The sequence below is a fragment of the Callospermophilus lateralis genome, chromosome 4 (genome assembly GCF_048772815.1).
Source record: "Callospermophilus lateralis isolate mCalLat2 chromosome 4, mCalLat2.hap1, whole genome shotgun sequence".
NCBI classification, from domain to species: Eukaryota; Metazoa; Chordata; class Mammalia; order Rodentia; family Sciuridae; genus Callospermophilus; species Callospermophilus lateralis.
In genome coordinates, this window is record NC_135308.1 from 69214539 (window position 1) to 69235155 (window position 20617).

General features: G+C 35.6%; 1 protein-coding gene across 2 annotated transcripts in view; it reads right to left on the reverse strand.

The window, feature by feature from the left end:
- Ferry3 (FERRY endosomal RAB5 effector complex subunit 3) overlaps window positions 1-20574 on the reverse strand; it is a 41906-nt gene extending 21332 nt beyond the window's left edge. For both annotated transcript variants that reach the window (XM_076852557.1, XM_076852558.1), the window contains exons 1-5: window positions 20503-20574; window positions 17513-17707; window positions 15711-15856; window positions 11573-11754; window positions 7134-7233 (exon numbers count right to left, since the gene is read on the reverse strand). In XM_076852557.1, coding sequence (XP_076708672.1) covers window positions 7134-7233; window positions 11573-11754; window positions 15711-15856; window positions 17513-17690 — 606 coding nt within the window. In that variant the 5' untranslated portion in view covers window positions 17691-17707; window positions 20503-20574. The remainder of the gene's footprint in view (window positions 1-7133; window positions 7234-11572; window positions 11755-15710; window positions 15857-17512; window positions 17708-20502) is intronic.
- Between the last annotated feature and the right edge of the window lie 43 nt (window positions 20575-20617).

Here is a 20617-nt window from a genome sequence, read left to right on the forward strand (position 1 = left end):
TCTATTTTTATGTATAACTAAAAAGAACAAATAAAAAATTTAAAAAAATAAAATTGCTATACTACAGTGACTAAATAAATAAATAAAAAGTAAGCTGGGCACAGTGATGCATGCCTGTAATCCTAGTGGCTTGTGAAGCTAAGGCAGGAGGATCATGAATTCAAAGCTGGCTATAGAAATTTAGCGAAGTGAAGTCAGCCAATCCCAAAAAACCAAATGCCCAATGTTTTCTTTGATATAAGGAGGCTGATCCATAGTGGGATAGGGAGCAGGAGCATGGGAGGAATAGACAAACTCTAGATAGGGCAAGGGGTTGGAGGGGAAGGGAGGGAGAATGGGATTAGAAATGATGGTGGAATGTGATGATCCTTATTATTCAAAGTACATGTATGAAGACATGAATTGGTGTGAATATACTTTGTATACAACCAGAGATATGAAAAATTGTGCTCTATATGTGTAATATGAATTGTAATGTATTCCACTGTCATATATAAATAAAAAAAAGAAAAAAAAAGAATTTGTGGAAAAACCTTAACAAAGTAGAACACTGTCGGAAGCCATTCTCACACGTGACTGGGTGACTCCCGGTTAGGGTCTGAGGCGCTCTGGCTGTGTCGGAGCTTTCCCGGCCCTCTCCAGATGAGAGAACCTGTCCGTGTGGGGGTGTAACTGACCACTGACCCCGGAGGCCCAATCACTGACCCTGACCTTGGAGTGCGGCCCCCCCTTCAACCTTCATTGGATGGAATTATCCCCTGAATTTCTTGCTCCCCAATAAAAGGCTACTCCCTGGGGTGCTCTCTCTCTCTCTCTCCTGCTAGCCCTGAGTAATCCTTGCTGCCCTGCCGGGCGGTTAGAGGAGGGAACCAGAGAGGGGAGCCGTCTCGGACCTGGTCATAGAAAAAGGTAACTGAGTCTGTGTGTTTATTTCGATCTCGCTAGCTAACTTTTATGCCAAGAACCTCATTAATGAAACCATTGCGCTGGCCGCATGGTAGAATTGGCGCCCACGAGGGGGGCATTCTAGATTAGCTAGATTGAGTGGAAGAGCGTGCTATAAAGATAAAGAAAAAAGTAAAAGATAAAGGAAGTGGTGACAATTTGGGTCACAAAAGGAAGTGGTGACAATTTGGGTCACAAAAGTACCTTAAGATATTGAAGGAAAGAGACGTTAAATTAATTAAAATAAAAATTTCAACTTCTACCTATAAGGAAATGTAACTATTTTAGACAGTATAATTAATCAGAAAGGAAAACAGATAAAGAAAGCTCAGTTATTACAATTCTTAGAGATTGTAGGTAAATATTGTCCTTGGTTTTGTGAACAAGAATCTCCAAATTTACTTACTTGGGAGAAATTAGGAAGAAAGTTACAAAAGGTCTGTCTTTCAAATGAATTACCTGGAGGCATAGATAATATTCAGAGAACCTGGACAGCTTTGGAAGTTTGTCTTTTTAAATATACGGGCCAGAATTCGTGGCCCCCTGAGGACCTGCTAAAAGACATTCAATGGGCCATCAAGTCTATTCAAATGGAAAATCCGCCTGAGGCTAAGTTAATTCCTTTTCCCTTAAGCCACTTAAAAACAAAGGCGCTAGGAGCCAGGCCCAAAGTTAAAAATGTAAATTTACACTTGCAAAATCAGGCTACTCCGCAGGGAGAGTATGGAGAGCAATATCAGAAAGGAGATACCTCCGAGGTCCTAGAGAGTCCTCCAGAGGAGGTAAACGATCTTCCTGGAGAGGAAAATGTGGAAGAGGTTCCTAGAGGGGCTCAGAGTTCTTCTCAGCCACGTGACTTAAAAGCCCAATTTCAAAATGGCGATAACACAGAACCTTTACCAGCTAATCTATGGGGAAGAGATATTTTTACCAAAATGGGATTATTATTAGTTACTCCTAACTCTATGAGATCAGTTGAGGAAGTTAGTCAGAGGTATTTTCCTGGAGATGATAAGGAGACCCTTCAGGAAGAGTATCTGTTTACACACCAGTCTCCACGACAAAGATTAGTAAATGCTCCAAGCCAAAATTTTTATTAGGGGCCCTGAGTACTTCCCCGATCCCTAAGACAGCTGAAAAAATCACTTGGCTCACAGAGGAGCCTATATGGATTTCTCAGTGGCCCATCTCAGGGGAAAAGCTTAAAATAATTCATAGGTTAGTTGAGGAACAACTTCAGGCTGGTCATATAGAGCCAACGCTTAGTCCTTGGAACACACCTATTTTTGTTATTAAGAAAAAGTCAGGAAATTGGAGATTGCTACAGGATTTAAGGGCAATAAATCATGCAATTCAGCCTATGGGATCCTTACAGCTAGGACTTCCCTCTCCCACAGCCATTCCTTTAGATTATAGCTTGATGATAATAGATTTAAAAGACTGTTTTTTCTCTATAAGGTTACATCCTGGAGATTGTGAGAGATTTGCTTTCACTGTCCCAACAATTAATTTTAAGGAACCTGTTAAAAGATATTGCTGGAAAGTACTTCCACAGGGAATGCGTAATAGTCCTACTCTGTGCCAAAAATACGTAGACCAGGCGATAGATCCCATAAGAAGTAGCTTTCCTGATGCATATATTATTCATTTTATGGATGATATATTATTGGCTCATGCTAATCCGGAGGTACTTTCAGAAATTTTTACTCAGTTAGAGACTTCGCTTACAGCAGTGGGTTTATGCATAGCTCCTCAAAAAATTCAAAAAGTGTCTCCTTTTCAATATCTAGGTCAGATAATTCAAGGACATACAATCCGTCCTCAAAATCTTCAGATAAGAATTAAGAAGTTACATACCCTTAATGATTTTCAAAAGCTATTAGGAGATATTAATTGGCTGAGGCCATTCTTAAAACTAACTACTTCTGAGTTAAGTCCTTTATTTCAGATATTACAAGGAAATCCTTCTCCAACCTCTCCACGTCAGCTAACTTTAGAGGCTAAAACAGCTTTAAGGAAAGTTGAAAATGCAATTAAAAAAACACAGCTTACTAGAGTTGATCCTAAGGAAATGGTGTATTTATTAATATTTCCAACTGAGCATACACCAACAGGAGCTATATGGCAAAAATTAGGAGTTATTGAGTGGATTTATTTATCCCACTCCCCTCAAAAAACATTAATTCCTTTTCATGATTCTACAGCTCAATTAGTAATTAAGGGTAGAACTAGGATTTTACAATTAATTGGATCTGAACCTGATATCATAATTATTCCATTTTCTGTTCAACAGATTAATTGGCTTTTTCAAACTTGTAGCTCATGGCAAATAGCTTTTGCTGATTTTCCTGGCCAGATAGATAGTCACTATCCTCGTGATTATACAATTTGCATCATTAACGTCACTTATTTTTCCAAAGATTGTACGTGCCCATCCTATAGATGAAGCCTTATCAGTGTTCACTGATGGATCAAGTTCAGGTAAAACAGGTTTTCATAGTCGTGTTCACACAGAGGTAATACAAACTTCTTATACTTCTGCCCAAAGAGCAGAGCTTCAAGCTCTGATTTGTGCCTTAACTTACTTTACAAATGAACCTATTAATATTTATTCTGACAGCTTATATGCAGTTGGAGTTACTAAAAATATTGAAACTTCAGTTATTGGGTATACTTCATCACAAGAGTTATTTAAATTATTTCATAATTTACAAAAGGCAGTGCTAATGCGAAAATATCCATGTTTCATAGGACATATACAAGCTCATACTAATCTTCCAGGACCTTTAGCCTCAGGTAATAACAAAATTGACAGACTCGTAGCTTTTTGTCAACAGATGTCTTCATATGACTGTGCACTAGCTTCCCATTCCTTGCATCATCAAAATGCTTCTAACTTACGTAAAAAATTTAATATTACTAGAGAACAAGCTCGTCAGATTGTAAGCCAATGCCCTAAGTGTGTTATTCACACTCCATCTCTGCCATCAGGGGTAAATCCCCGTGGATTAAAACCAAATCAAATCTGGCAAATGGACTTAACTCATATTCCTCAATTTGGTAAGCAGTGTTATGTGCATGTCATAGTGGACACTTATTCTAGATTTATTTTTGCCACAGCACGTACTAAGAAAAATTCTCAAAATGTAATTTCTCATTGCCTAGCAGCTTTTTCTGTTTTAGGATGCCCTATGCAGATTAAAACAGATAATGCTCCAGCTTATGTGAGCTCTTCTTTTCAACAATTTTGTCAAGAGTTTAAAATTAATCATAAAACAGAAATTCCTTATAACCCCCAAGGTCAAGCCATTGTAAAACGAGCTCATTTATCTATTAAACTTCAATTACAAAAATTAAAAAGGGGGGATAGGCTTATGACTCCCCAAAATAGCCTTAATCATGCTATTTTTGTTCTAAATTTTTTAAACTGACGCAGAAGGTCACACTGCTGCTGAGAGACAAATGTCTCCCTCAGTAACAGGCCCTTTAGGCAGAATTTTGTGGAAAGATTTACAAACCGGTCAGTGGAAGGGCCCAGACCCGGTGCTTATATGGGGCAGAGGGCATGCTTGTATTTTCCCAGAAAATTCTTCTCGTCCTATTTGGGTGCCTGAACGTACTATCAGACATGGAAGAGATAGAACCCAGATTCAAGTGACTGAGGATCAACCCAGAGGAGCCCCCATCCAGAAGGAGGAGATATCGGAAAAGGATGAAGAAAGACCAGATTGACCCAGCCAAAAAGCTGATTTCATGGAAAGACGTAAAGAAGCTAACAACCCAGGCTTCCCGAATACTTCGAGACCTGGGAGAAAACAGGACCCCAATGATGATGGTAGCAACAGTAATTGCCCTACTGGGCTGTCAGGTAAAGGGGGATCAAGTAGACACTGGACATATTTCCCAGATCCACCCCTGGTACACCCAGCTGTGTGGACTGGAGAATCTATTCCAGTATTTACTAATGACTCATTCATGATGGGAGGATTTACAGATACTCATATTACTCCCAATCATGTGACTAGATTTAATTATTCTGGCTATAGTGCCCAATTACCCTTGTGTTGGTCCCACGATAAACATGCTGGCTGTCTGAAAGTATCATTCGAAGAAAAGACAGCAATTGGTAGACCTAGACTGACAAATAATTCTATTTATGGAGATTTAAAACCTAATACTAGATCAGTAATTAAGATGGGACTTTCCCATAATAAGCCAGTCATTTCTGCAAAACCTCCACAGATACACCACTGTCCAAATAGTTCTACAATTGAGATTGGCACCTTTCCTAAATGGATGGATTGTATAAATCCCTTTCCTGTACAACATAAGGTGTCTAAAAATAGTGGGTATATTTTAGACTGGTCTCCAAAAATTGATAAGAGACAATTACGAAGAAATTCTGCTATGACACCTGCAGGATTTGTTAGTAATATTTTGACTTATAGTAAAGGTGGTGTTCAAAAGGATATTTGGCGTTTAATTGCTGCCTCAGAATTCTTACATTTTACAGACAAACCCTTACCAAGATTTATTGGCAAGAACTGTAAAGAGGGATCTTGCTATGGCTTACGAGCTTGTGTCCAATCTCCTTATGTTTTAATTATTGGAAATGTAAAAGTTAAATGGATAGATGACAGATACATTGTTACTTGTAAAAAATGTAACCTAACCAATTGTATTACTAGGTATAATGGAGGAAAAGGAGTGCTGATACTTCATCAGCCCTCTTTTGTTTTATTACCTGCTAATATTTCAGAGCCATGGTATGCTGATGCTGGTTTACAAGTCTTACAGCAAATTCATGCCCAGCTGGCAAGACCTAAACGTGCTATTGGAGTTATAATTGTTGGTGTTTTGGCGCTAGTCTCTTTTATTGCATCAACTGTCTCTGCGTCTCTGACATTGTCTCAGAATATTCAGCATGCAAAATTTCTTAATAATTTAGCTCAAAATACTTCCAAGGCTCTGCGTAATCAAGTAAATATTGATGAAAAGATTGAAACTAAATTAAACGCCTTAGAGGCAACTGTTATTGACATAGGTAATAAACTTTCAGCCTTAAAATTTAAAGAAAGGCTTAAATGCCATGCTAATTATAAGTATGTGTGTGTTACAGCTGCCAAGTACAATGCTTCTCTCTGGGATTGGGAGAAGGTTAAAAACCATTTGTTAGGTATTTGGCAAAATAGTAATAATAGCTTGGATATTCTGGAACTTCATCACCATATCCAAGATATTCAAAATAATAGAGCTGATTTTTCAGATCCTTCTTCTTTGGCTAACCAAATATTAAAGGAGTTAAATGGATTCAACCCTGGAAATATTCTTAAACACTCGGCCTGGTACATTATTGGATTATTCTCTTTGCTGCTAATTCTTTATTGCGTTGTAATTGTAGGATGGAGAGTCTTCAGAACAAGAATGCAGAAACTCCAGAGAGTGAACCGCCGCCTCATTTTTGCAAAAAGAAAGGGGGAATATGTCGGAAGCCATTCTCACACGTGACTGGGTGACTCCCGGTTAGGGTCTGAGGCGCTCTGGCTGTGTCGGAGCTTTCCCGGCCCTCTCCTGATGAGAGAACCTGTCCGTGTGGGGGTGTAACTGACCACTGACCCCGGAGGCCCAATCACTGACCCTGACCTTGGAGTGCGGCCCCCCCTTCAACCTTCATTGGATGGAATTATCCCCTGAATTTCTTGCTCCCCAATAAAAGGCTACTCCCTGGGGTGCTCTCTCTCTCTCTCTCCTGCTAGCCCTGAGTAATCCTTGCTGCCCTGCCGGGCGGTTAGTGGAGGGAACCAGAGAGGGGAGCCGTCTTGGACCTGGTCATAGAAAAAGGTAACTGAGTCTGTGTGTTTATTTCGATCTCGCTAGCTAACTTTTATGCCAAGAACCTCATTAATGAAACCATTGCGCTGGCCGCATGGTAGAGAACATGAATAAGAAAATTGCCTTTCTGTGTTAATAAAATAATTCAACTCTTAAAAAAATAAAATGTTAAAAAAAAAGAAATTTAGTGAGGCACTAAGCAATTCAGCAAAACCCTGTCTCTAAATAAAATATAAAAAAGGGCTGGAAATGTGATTAAATGGTTAAGTTCCTCTGGGTTCAATCCCTGGAAGGAAGGAAGGAAGGAAGGAAAAAAAATACAACTACATATCTAAAAGCTCTTATATTTCACTCACCTGCTGGGATTCAAAATGCTGAGCAGCCAGTGAATTTACATCCTGATCTGTCAGTGATTTTCCCAATTCCTGCATTACTTTTTCCATTTCAATACCTTGTCTAAAACATAAATTAGCAAATCAGGTAAGTATATTCATCAAATTTCAAGACCACTCCTGATTCACAAAGTGAAAATAAAACTTTTATTTTATAGGATTATGTCCAAGAATGGGAATTATAATACCTGAAAGTGCCCTGAATGCTTGGAAATCCTCAAAGAAATAGTATGCAATTCTAGCTTAAATAGATTTTCTTTTTATTTGTTTATGAACTAAAATGACTTCAAGTTCTGAAAGTTTGCCTATATTATATCCAGAAACTGCCAATTAGGTTCTAAGAGTCAAACTGTTAAGTCACAAAATTACCTTTAAAAAGGCATGTAATGTAGTTATCTAATGATAATTTAAGAATGTAGAAATTAAGATTGATTTTTCTTAGAGGAAAAGTTAATCAATGGTTTAAGTAAACTGATTTAATTTAAATAAACTGTGATAAATTACATTCAACCATATTATATATTTATATAAAAATATGTATTTCTATCTATACCTTCTAGAATTTAATGTCACTCAATATTATCATTAGATTATTAGGTTTAATATTGGTGACCCTACTATGTTTTTAATAATTATTATAGATGAGGTAAAGATCATGCTTGCAAGTGAGATTTTTATTTAAAAACAGAAATAACTGCTAAATGGTTTATAAACACAAACTGATAGGTTTTACATTAATATTTTACCACTACACATGTTCCCTCTAGTGGATAAAATATATCACTACTATTTTTTTTTTAAGTTGAAAGACGTATCTAGAATTTGGTTTGCTGAAAGAAAAAAAAAAGCAAATTTCTTGTAAGAAAAAAAGTTAAGAATTATTCAACAAATAAAATGTCATGAATATTTATTTCATCCTAAGTGTGTTCAAACTTCAAGTAGCTAATAATGTAGTAAATGATACAAATATATATCTATATTCTATGATAAAAACCAAAGGAAATTTTATTGTATTTCAGATAAAATACTAAATATAGATTGGTTTAGTATATCAGATGTGACAACTCGGCGACCTGCACATTATTTGAAAGGCATTTAAGAAAAAAACTCCTTAAAATTCTAATGAGGTTATACTGAGAAAAGATCTTTTAAATATTGAAAGTGCATTAAAATTAAAGGACAAATAAGAAAACATGTCACTTCTGCTCATGAACAGGATAATAAATGACTTAAGTACCAAAATTCTGGGTGAGCCTCCATAGCCTCCATAATGAACTTCAATTTGCCTTAAGTCATACTGTTCACCTTTGCAATAAATATTACTGTTCTAGCAGAAGATAACTTATTTTTCTTTGTCAAGCTAACAGTTTGGACATATGAAAATAAACTACAAAATTGCTTTTAAAATAGATGCATCCCAAAATGGGATGGGGAGGAAGAGCATGAGAAGAAGACTACCACTAAATAGGGAAAAGAGGTGGGAGGGAAAAAGAGGGAGAAGGGGAGTTGCACGGAAGATAGAGATTGAAAGCCTAGATTCATATTCTGATATATTATGTGGAAGTTATGATCTCTTAAGCCATTAATCACATGATGATCATCATCCATAGCTTCTAAATGACTTCTCTATGGGCTAAAATTTTCTATCACAATATGAAAAATCCCAAGGATCCTGGGTACCAGACAGAGATTATACAGGGAGGACAGGAGAAAGCAAGAACAAATCTAGACTTATATGCAGGAAATGCACAAAGTGATCGTAACATAAGACACTTCTTGTTAAAAAGTTATTATTAAATTGTAGTATAAAGGTGTATTAAGAATTGTAATGCAAAAAATTATGAATGTAATGCACTCCACTATTGTCATGTATGTAAGAAGTAATAAAAAATAAAATAAAATAGATGCATCTAAATATTATTTATATGTTTAAAATAAAAGTAAAAGGCAAAGCCCCACCAAAAAGTCTCTTCAAAGGACAGTCAAACAATAAAATAAAACAAATTCCTGCTTAAAAAACTTCCATTATAGAAAAAGTATAAAGTTTTGATAAAGGAAAATAATTAGTAGGTTAATTCAGCTTCCCAAAATGTGAAGAATCATGTGGGGTAGGAATAGTCTTCTGATTTAGATTATAAGAATAATTATAAACTGTGGATGGCCAGATACAGAGTTTTCTGGGACGTGTGGTGAGTAGGCAGCAAAGTGTGTTGCAATTTAGGGTAATTTACCAGCTGAAAGAAAGTACTAGTAATAGGTAGCCAAGACAGAGTTTGCCAATATTTAGTTATCCCCTGAGGTCCAGGGGAGATTAGTTCCAGATACCAAAATGTTCAAGACCCTTATATATATAAAATGGTGTAGTATTTGTACGTAAGCTATGTACATCCTCCAGTATACTTTAAATTATCTCTAGAAAACTTGTACCTACTATAAAGTAAGGCTATGCAAATAGTTGTCATACTCAATTGTTTATAGAATCATGACAAAATATAAAAGACTGTTCATGTTCAGTATGGGTGCAATTTTTTCCTCTGAATATTTTTGATCAACTGTTGGCTGAAACCATAGACACAGAGGGCCAACTAAAATATGTAGAATGAGTGCTGTCTCAGAAAACCTGAGATCTAAGAACCATTTCAAAATGAACTGAAGGTTATATTGTTTGAAGGCCTTAGTAGAAAAATTCAAACATGAATGTCACATGGACATCAACAATGGGATTGATATTTGATAATTTTTATATGTTCAAAAATTTAGTTCTAGATGGGTACAGTGGCACATACCTATAATCCCAGGGACTTGGGAGACTGAGGCAGGAGGATAAAGTTTAAGGGTAACTTTAGCAACTGTGAGAGGCCCTAAGCAACTTAGCTAAACCTTGTCTCAAGATAAAAAATACAAAAAACTGTGGATGTAGCTCAGTGGTAAATCACCCCTGGATTTAATACCCACTACCAAAAAATATATTCACAAATTTTATTGGCTACATAATAAGAAACTAGAAAAAAATAAAATTTTTGTCTTCCCCAGGGACAAAGCTTCAACTGCTTACCGGACAGCAACTACCCATACTGCAGCTATACCATCTAGAAAGGAATAAACTGCCTTGACCTAGCTAGTCAACAAACTGAAACCCATAAAGGAGTACAAATATCTCAAAATATCATGTTGTTCTCAAAAAAGAGATCATTCTAATATTTTATGGTATAGGAAAATAAATAGTTCACAGAAACAGAACTGCCATAAAAACTTACAAATCTATGCAAGAAAATAAAATTGCCAATCTGGAATCCAGAAGAGAGTATCCCCTGTGATCAATATTAAATCCATTTGCCTAATATGTTTTTTGCATTTCAAATGTTCTTACTTATGATAACCTTCAAAATAAAAGATTATTCTATTCCTCATTTTAATGCTTTTTAGTGGGAAGCTAATGGGAAACAGAAGCAAATCAGCACATAATTTTAAATTTACTTCTTCGGGATTAATTATTATATCAGTCACAAAAAATAAATGTGATTTTTGTCCTAACATGCTTTCATAACCAAAGACATTTTACCTCAGTAACATTAAAAATTTATCCAATGTCTGAAATAAATGTTTTAAGGTAATGCTATTAGTCTGCTAAATTAAAATGATTATCTAGGAAGAGTGTGTCCTGACTCATATCACAATATATAGAATTATGAGGAGGTAGTCTGGAAAGCCATGATTTAAAATTAATAATACTAGCAGGTTTATACTCACTCTGAAGAAACAGTGGTCCATAAAGGCATCATTTCCTACTGTATTAAGTATCCCTACAGAATGGATTCAAGTCTGACTAAAATTTCTTTGAATAACGTGAGAATTATTTTTTTCTTCTTAATGTAAATAAGATTATAAAGTGAACTAAAAGACCATGCACTTAGATCAGGGCAATGAAGAGAAAGTTCTGACTAGGATACAAGGTACAGTGATTACTAGCTTTGGAGTTAAAGATTCCTTGGTTTAAAATTCTATCCTGTCCTTGGACAAGTTACTTACTGCATTTAAGCCAAGATTTTTCTCATCTTTAACAATAGGGTTGAGGTAAAGATAAAGGTAAAGACAGGGCACAGTGCTCAGAGTAAAGCAAGCCTTCACTAGCGAGCCTTCAATCTATTCCTCTTGTTGCAAATAAGAATATATAATGCCAGCACATTTTATTTATATAAATCACTTGAGAAGTTCTCTAAGTCTATAAGGATAGTCCCAATTGAAATTACACATTTAAATATACAAGAAAATTGATTTCTAATATTAAAGCATTTTTCTACTTTATCCTTTAATTTTATAAAATATGAAAACAAGTTGTTCTGTAGGTCATCATATATGACATTATAATATTCAATTATGATAATGCAAGAAATGTGAAATACCTTTCTCTTAATTTTTTCAGCTCCACATCTCTTTCACCAATCAGTTCTGAGATACTAACAAAGTAATTATGTTCCAGATTTAGAAGAGTTTCAGAAGCAGGAGAATGTATTAGATCATGATATACATCTGCAAAATCTTCATCCCAGCTGGGCTCTTCAGGTCTTGCATGCTCTAATGTACTCTAAAGATGATAAACAGACATTCCTCAATCATGACTCAGAATTTTTATTTAACACAGTTCTACAAAGTATGTATATTACAGCTCCATTTTTGTATATCAGACAAGAACAGAAAGACCCTCTATTTATATATGTGTAGATATATAAATAGACTGAGAACAGAAAGAACATGGAGAAATTTAAACTAAGTTGAGCTATCTGGGAACAGAAATGAGGCACTAAAAGGGAGGAAGGTACACAAGTTTCCAAAATTGTATGCTATAATCCCATTTCTATGAAATCACAAACACATACACACACACACACACATACACACACACACACACATCAAAGAGATGACCAACAAAATGATAATAGTGACTATTTCAGGACAGTGGGACTTTTGGTGACCTTTATTTTATTTTTTATGATATAATAATTTTCATGTACTAATCATATAGTGAGAAAAGCTTTTTATTATTAAAAAATGTGCTCTACAGGGCTGGGATTGTGGCTCAGTGGTAGAGCACTTGTCTCACACAGGTGAGACCCTTAGTTTGATTCTCAGCTCCACATATAAATAAATGAATAAAATAAAGGTCCATCAACAACTAAAAAAATTTTTTTAAAATGTGCTCTACAAAGTATTTACAGGTTGTATATTTAGAAAATGAAGTTACCTATGTAGTCAGCTGTGATACATTAACCTTTAGTAACCTTCAATACCTAATTCACCCATGCCTATGTAAAGATAAAGGTCTTGTTTTGATCTTTTCATTTATGTTCATTTTAAAAACAGTAATATGCTTTCTTTTATATACTTAAAATGATGCCCATCACAAAAAGACAGTCACCTCAATACATGCAAGACACAATGCAGAAGCTTATAGGTTGAGAAGTACCTTGTCAAATACCATACAATTTAATGGCAAAGTAAGAATAAAACAGTTTGGTGTTTTTTCCATCATTGATCTGTGCAAACAGATATCTGTTTTTAAAAAATCAAAATTCTTCCCTTTTCTTATCAATGAATATACTAAAACTGAAATGTAAGATGACTGAGAATCATAACTTAACTTAAAGCAAATGAATAGATCATAGAAATAGGTATAGAAATAGGTATCTTGAACTTTGCCAATTAATGGGTAAACTTTATCCTTTGTTCTCATTCACTTATCCCTCAGACAAAGGCCTCAGCAGACAGGAGGAGTTCAAGAGGATTAGCTGAACCTAGAACTCAGATTTCATCTCCTCTATGCCTCTTTCCACCAGGCTCTGATCTAGGAATTATAACCAGCCCATGTGACTCATCCTCTGGTCAAAATTCACTTCAGGCTCAGGCTGAAACTGTACAGGAAGGAGCCAGTGCAAGATCATTGGGATCTGACTGGCCACACATAACACCAGATATTTGGTGATTCTATTAACCCAGTCATCTAACTACAAAAAACTGCAATACCTATTTTAAACCCGGCCTAGCACAAGCCTGAATCAGAAGTTGCCTACACATGAAACACTACACAGTCTTTCCTTGATCTAATTTATGGCCTTCCCTCAAGAGAGGTGATACCAGGAATTGGAATGTGATTGCTGAGAGGAATGAAGCACTGAGTACCTGCAGAAAGAAAACTATTCACTGCCAATCTCAACCTCCACCCTCAGGCACAAAACCTGGCTTCTTTGAGGTTTACACCATTCAGCACTGATTAACTTTCTTGGTCATTATTATAAAAACAATCCACCTGTCTCTTATTAATTTACTCTTATTAATTTAAAGCTTTGGCACTAAGTTCATAGTCTTCCTCTCTGTCTCAAATCCTGTATCAACCTGGCCCACTTGGATGTCCTTATGGACAACCTACTCAATGTTCCATCTTCTTATACCCTGAACTCTTATCTTTCTTAAGTTCTCCACTCCACCTCAGCCACCCTTCAGTAACTGCTTTAGTTTGAATCTTGAGCATCCTCCAAAAGCCCACATGTTAAAGGCTTGACTCAAGGTGGTGCTATGGGAAGGGGGTGGAACTTTTAATAGGTGGGCCCTAATGGGAGGTCCTGGGGTCATTTGGAGTATTCTTGAAGGGGACTGTGGAATACCTATCTCTTCCTCTTCCTTTTCTATTTTGCCTCTTCCTTTTCTTCCTTGCCATGAGGTGAGGAGATTTGCTCTACCATATTCTCTTGCCTTGGTATGCTGCTTCATCACAGGCCCAAAGCAATGGGGCCAACAATCTTGGACTGGAACCTCTAAAACTGTGAGCACAAACTTTTTCTCTTCATAAGTTGATTATCTCAGAAATTTGTTAATAGTAATGGAAAGCTGACTAACATAGTCTTCTCATCAATAATAGATTAACTTTAAAAATTCAAACACTCAAGTCTCTGATTATATGCTCTGACCAAGATTTTTCACTCAATTATTCCCAAGTAATTGAATATTAAACCTCATCAGGACCTTTACTCCATAAACTCTCCTACCAGCTCATTTTATCAGTCATCAGTTCTCATTTAGATTCTCTTCATTCTCTATATAGCTTACATTCTGTGCTCAGCATTTAACCACTGTCTTACCAATATCCTCAACTCTCTTCATTGATATTGTCTTTCTTACCCATCTAATAAAACCCTAATCTTCTTCTTCTCTCTGCATGCAACAAGGCTTAGAAAGCCACAGCAGAAAAATCATGAAACTCCAAAGTTCATGTTGGCAAACAGACTACTCTAACTTGCCCTTCAATTATTCTTGACAATTCCACCATTCCTTGGAGAAATCTGTCTCAAAAACCCAATTCTCTCATTACTCCCTACCTCATCTAAACAAATGATCTGTCTTTTCTATTTCTCAGATAAAGTTGAAGCAGTCAGAAGAGACTATCATCAACTTCCTATTACAATTAGTAAAATTTTCGGAATTTATATCTTTCCTGCTTCACATCTGCATTAATGAAAGATATATATTTCTTCTCAGTTAAGGTTAATTCTCCATTTGAGTTCTGGATTCTATTTTCTAGACTTCAACTCTACCATCTTAAAAACAAAACAAAAACAACAAACCTCTGACTCTGTATTCCCATTTAGCAAGTGCCTCAAACAGCCAAACTTCTAGAGCTATTGATTCCTATTCTTCCTTCTTTCTACTTCCTTATTCTTAAAGTCACTGAAATCTAGTTCCTGCTCTCACCAATTCACTGAAATGACCTTTCCATTGACAAGATTACTTGATAAATCTAATGTTATATTTGAGTCTTTTCTTTACATCATATTCAGTGGCATCTTGGCTTTTTATCATAGTTTAACTGATAGTGGTTTCTTTCTAAGTAAATAAAATAATGACGTGTTTGGCATCTTAGACTTTATGAAATGGTGTATGTTAATTAAATAGAAAAGCAATGGCATTATATAGCTACACAACAACAATAAAGTAAGAAGACAAAAGTAAATCAAAGTGAACCACTACTGTTTTAGAGTCAGATGAAAGCCAAGATATACAGTTAATTAACCCACTTGAATCAAATGTATGAAATATGATATGTCAAGAGCTATGTAATGTTTTGAACAACAAATAATAAAAATTAAAAAAAAGGAAAAAAATTTAGAATTTCAGATAAAGAGTAAATCATTTTTCAGTATAAATATGCTCCATGTAATATTTGGGATAGTTATACTAAAATTATTCATTGATCTGAAATTCTGTCTTCAATAGGTATTTCATATCTTTAATTACTAAACCTGGTGACCCCACATTGGCTGGATATGGAAAAGTAGCTTCTATTTTACAAAAGTATTCTACAAAACATATTTTTTTATGTGCTCATACTGATAAATGAAGGAGCACAAAAGCAGCAACATATACTGAATATTATTGGTATTCAGATAAAAAAGGATTCCACAAACTGTTTAAGTATTATGTTAGCAATTTAAAAATTCTCACTGAATCCCAGAATATCCTTGAAATATACAATTTGACTTATTTTCTTACCTCAGCATATGCTTTGGCCCATGTATTTGCCAGCTGATGTAGATCTACTTCACCTGATTTCACAGCCTCCAAGCATGCTTCAGCATCTCTATCATAATCCCTGAGGGATTCTTCCTCTATAAAGCAGCTCAGAGCTTCTTTTAAGTCTGAAAGAGGAACAATAAATGCCATCATCAGCAAAATCCATATACAGAAAGGGAATATTTTACTTGGCCAAGCATTCCAGTGCAAAATTTTTATTTTATCAAACATGCTTAATATCATCTTCAATTAAAATAAAATCAGTAGTAGAGTGCTTGTATCACAAGCACAAGGCCCTGGTTCAATCCCCAGCATAGAAAAAAAAATTAGTTTAGGGAATTATTTCACAACAATTTTTTTATTATATTCTGTCCTCAAAAACTCAACTCTCTCATTACTCCTTACCTCATCTAAACAAATGATGTGTGTGGCATCTTAGACTTTGTTGCAGAAAAGTCAAAATTCTTAGTTTTTCTGTATCCTTGATACTAACTAAATAATGTTAATTTCTTTTTTTTAAAGCGAGAGAGGAGAGAGAGAGAGAATTTTTAAATATTTATTTTTTTAATTTTCGGCGGACACAACATCTTTATTTGTACGTGGTGCTGAGGATCGAACCCAGCGCCGTGCGCATGACAGACGAGCACGCTAACACTTGAGCCACATCGCCAGCCCTAAATAATGTTAATTTCTTAAACCAATAATTCAGTTTGAAGCAGAACAGGTATATGCATATAAAGAAAGATCCACAGATTTTGAGAGTCTAAAGTCACTGTATATAAGTGAAAAACAGTTTCTTATATCAGTTTAAAGAGTATATTAGAGCTTTTGAATCTGCAAAAAGAAACTGATTATATTAAAACCAGTTTAATGCAGATACGCTAAGGTTTCAATTTGAGAAACACTATTGAGGGACTGCCATAATGGAAAGAGTAGTGGAATAGGAGTTAGAACACATGGATTCTGGCCTTGGTTTTGTCACTATGTTGGTGACTTTAGACCAGGATACACAATCTTGAATCCCTCAGAGGACTAGCTGAAACCAACTGCTTCAGGGCTACCCCTAGAGTTTCTGATTCAGCAGGAATAGCATAGAGCCAAGATTTTACATTTGTAACAAGTTCCCAGGTTGTTGCTGATTAGGTACCACACTTTGAGAATTACTGCCTGAGGTAAATTATTTATTTATTTATTTATTCATGTTGTTTCTTTATTTATATGATATGATTGTGCTAGAAAGTTTCTAGGTTGCCTTATAATTCTAGCATTCTGTGATTCAATATATTTTTAATTTGAAAATTTTTCTTAGTCTGTGAAATAGAAAAGAGAGACCTTTTTAAATGGCTTAATACAGATCACTTTATGAAACAAATTTAGGTAAAAGATTAGAACTTCTGTTCCATGGAATCTTAATAATTGATTATCAGATTATTAAAAGGCCAACCAATTTACCAATATAATTCTATAATCATAATATTGTAATTAATGATGGATGAAATACCATATGAATCAACTCAACTAAATTTAAATGTGAAAGTTTTCATTAAGACCTCTTTTCATGATGTAATTTTTTAATTAAATTTCTTTATAACAGTTACACAGGTAATAGGGGAAACACTTAATAAAGCAAAGATGTGAGGAATCTTTTATTCTTGGAAGCAGTTAATTCATATTTTATTTCCATTGCTTCTTAGGTTTATGCTTTCTAGCATGAAACTTCTAATGAGAGAGTCCATAAGAAAATAATTAAGTGGCATTACTTTAAAAAAATCAGTCCTTACCATTTTCTATAAAGCATGGCAAGCTGTGAAGTAGCATCAGACGTCCATGCAAATGACTGGCATCTTCCTGAACAGGAAATTTGAGGGGTACTCTCAATTCTAAGCACTCAGTTCCTATTTTGAATTTATACACAAACTCCCTTTCTTTGTTGCAGAATCTTTCTAGGTTTTTCTTCATATTCTTTGACAGGCTCTCTGTAGAATAACAACAAAAAAGCAACAAGTTATATTATAAAACCATAATGTTTCATTATTGCTGTAGCACTTCTAAATATATTCCATCACTCAAAAGTTTTTATTTGTGTGACTCTGAGCCAACTATTCCAGTTTTTTTTCAAGTGTTTATCCCTGCCCATTTTTTGTTTTCATGATGAAAATGAAGTTCTTCCTCTATTTTTTAAAATGAAAACAGTTTCTTTTAAACTTCATAAAGGAAAAAATTATACTTATACATTGTATTTTTAGACAGGGTTCTCAATACTAGGTAAAGGATTCTTAGGAAGGGATACCTAGATGTGTAGATGAAGAGCTAGTAAACAGTTGGTGAAAACAAAGTGAAACAGATCAGGGACCAAGTAGTGATCCAGGTGACCTTAGAGGTTGTAATTTTTGAGATCTGATAGGAGAAAGGGATAAGAAAGTATTAGATCTCCATGTGGCAAGTCTATTGCTCTCTTGATAATATTCAAACCCTTTATTTCAGTTTACACCTCTAGACTCTTCTCTAGGATGCACCTACACCCTTACTCATCAATAAGCCAATTTGCAAATTTGTTTTCCTATCATTCTGAACTTCTGTTAATATCAAATTTCTCTTTCCACTCCTAAGCTTTCTGAATTAAGTTTTCCTGAGGGTAGTCTCACTAGTTTAAATTTTCTTGGATAATAACTACTCATTCTTTGGGTCGTAGTTCAGCTAGCCCCCAGAAGCCTAAACCAACTCCCCCAAAGTATACTGGGTCCCTATTACAAGCTCTCATACTACTAGTCTGTACTTATCTGAATCATGCTATTTTCTTATTCTCACTAGAATAGTTTACTTCAAGTGAGAGAAAATGTATTCCATGTACCAGGTAGAATGCTGGGAACATAATAGCAAGGCTAACAATTGTTAAATTATATGGTATTTTTATTATATGGTGCTCTCTGCAAAAATAAAGAAGACAACAAATAGTTACTCGTATTGTGCTTTAAAAAGAGGTCACCTGCTTGAAAGTAGAACGATTACTAGGGACTAGGAAGGATGCAAGGGACAAGGTGGGGGTAAGGGTGAAAGAAGGATGGCTGGATATGATCAACACATGCTATATGCATGTCTGGAAAACACTATGATTCCATTAATATGCACAATTAGCATGTTAATAAAAGAGTCACTTGACATTTAAAAATAATTCAAAGGACTTTTTTGGTGTTTGTGTGTGGGTGTGCTGATGACTTGAATTATCCAGCCTATATTTTCAAATCTGTATGAAGGGTGTATATAAAAATTTCAGTCTATTTCATCCTAATGCAAAGAAAGAGGATACTGGGCTGGGGGTACAGCTCAGTGGTAGGGTGCTTGCCTAGAATGTGCAAGGTCCTGGATTTGATTCCAGCACTGCCAGAAAAGGAAAAGAGAGAGAGAGGGAGGGAGGAAAGGGGGGGGGGAGAGAGAACAAAAACCTATGTTTACTCATGGAATTGAATGACTAATATTCATTAAGTGTAAATTAATGTAAATTTGTACAACAGTTTTAGAAAACTGGCAATAATTACCAAAACTACAAAAAGGTCTGTTCTATGATGCAGAAATTCCATTCCTAAGAATATATTCAAATACACACACATACACACATGCATGCACATGCACATATATTCACTAAAAGACATCCAGAAGACTTTGTGTATGGTATCATCATCTCTGGATAATTGATGGTTTCCTTGCCACCAATGGACCACCCCTTCTCACTCTTCTACATTTTAGGCTCCCTTCACTTAAACTTCCCACTACATCTTTCCAAAACTTTTTAGCATGGCATTCAAGGACCTTCATAATCTAAACTCTATTTACATCTCCAACTTCACCTCTACTGTGAGTATCCTGAAGGTCGTATCTTATCTATAGTTGAATGATAGCTCCTAACATGACATACAGACCTTTCACCAATATTTGCATTAAGAAAGTGGTACGGTAATAAGAGAATTCCCCCTTTGATTTTGTCACTCAAATGGTTCAAATTCTGGTTGTGCAATTTAATTGCTACCTGAACAATTGGGGATAGTGCCATTTAACAGTGAGTCATAAGGATTAATCAAAAATAAATAGGAGGGCTGGAGTTGTGGCTCAGAAGTACAGGCCTCTCCTAGCACGTGAGAGGCCCTGGGTTCGAACCACAGCACCATATAAAATAAATAAAATAAAGGTATTGTGTCCAACTACAACTAAAAAATAAATATTTTTTTGAAAAATAAATATGAAACATCTGACAAACATAAGATGATCAATAAAAGGAAGCCAGAAATAAAATATCCAAGAATATATCAACATAGAAATCATATGCTACTGAGAAGACACGATAAAATCAGAGGCAGTAAATGTGTTAACATCGTAGCAAGGAATTGAACGTTGCAGAAATACGAGTTATACGGTCTAATCAGTTGTTAAATTATATGGTATTTTTATTTATTCCGTAATAAAATTATCAGCTCTGGTTTCAATCGGTTCAACATCTTAGATATGTTTCAATACACTAATAATTTAGTTCCATTTCCTTCCACTTTTTTTTTTTTAAATAATAGATTTGCTTCAGTTTTACTGTCTGTGAAATCAAACATGGGATGGGAAAAGGACTGGACTGAACTCACAGAACCAACAGCGGAGGCTCTGGGGCTCACATTAGGGAAAGGGCGGGGAACTGCGGGGCCAAGAAGCTCCAGCCGAGCGACAGGACCAACCCCTTCATTAGGAGATTTCAATTTTAAGTGGTTTCCTTAAGTGGTTCAGAGCTCACCTCGCTTGGTCCCGAAGCAGCCAGCACCCTGGAAGCTGTCAAGGAGCCGGGGCACCGGGATTATCAGCTGACTTGCCGGCTTGTTTTTACCGCCAGCAGATCCCTCACGGCAGAT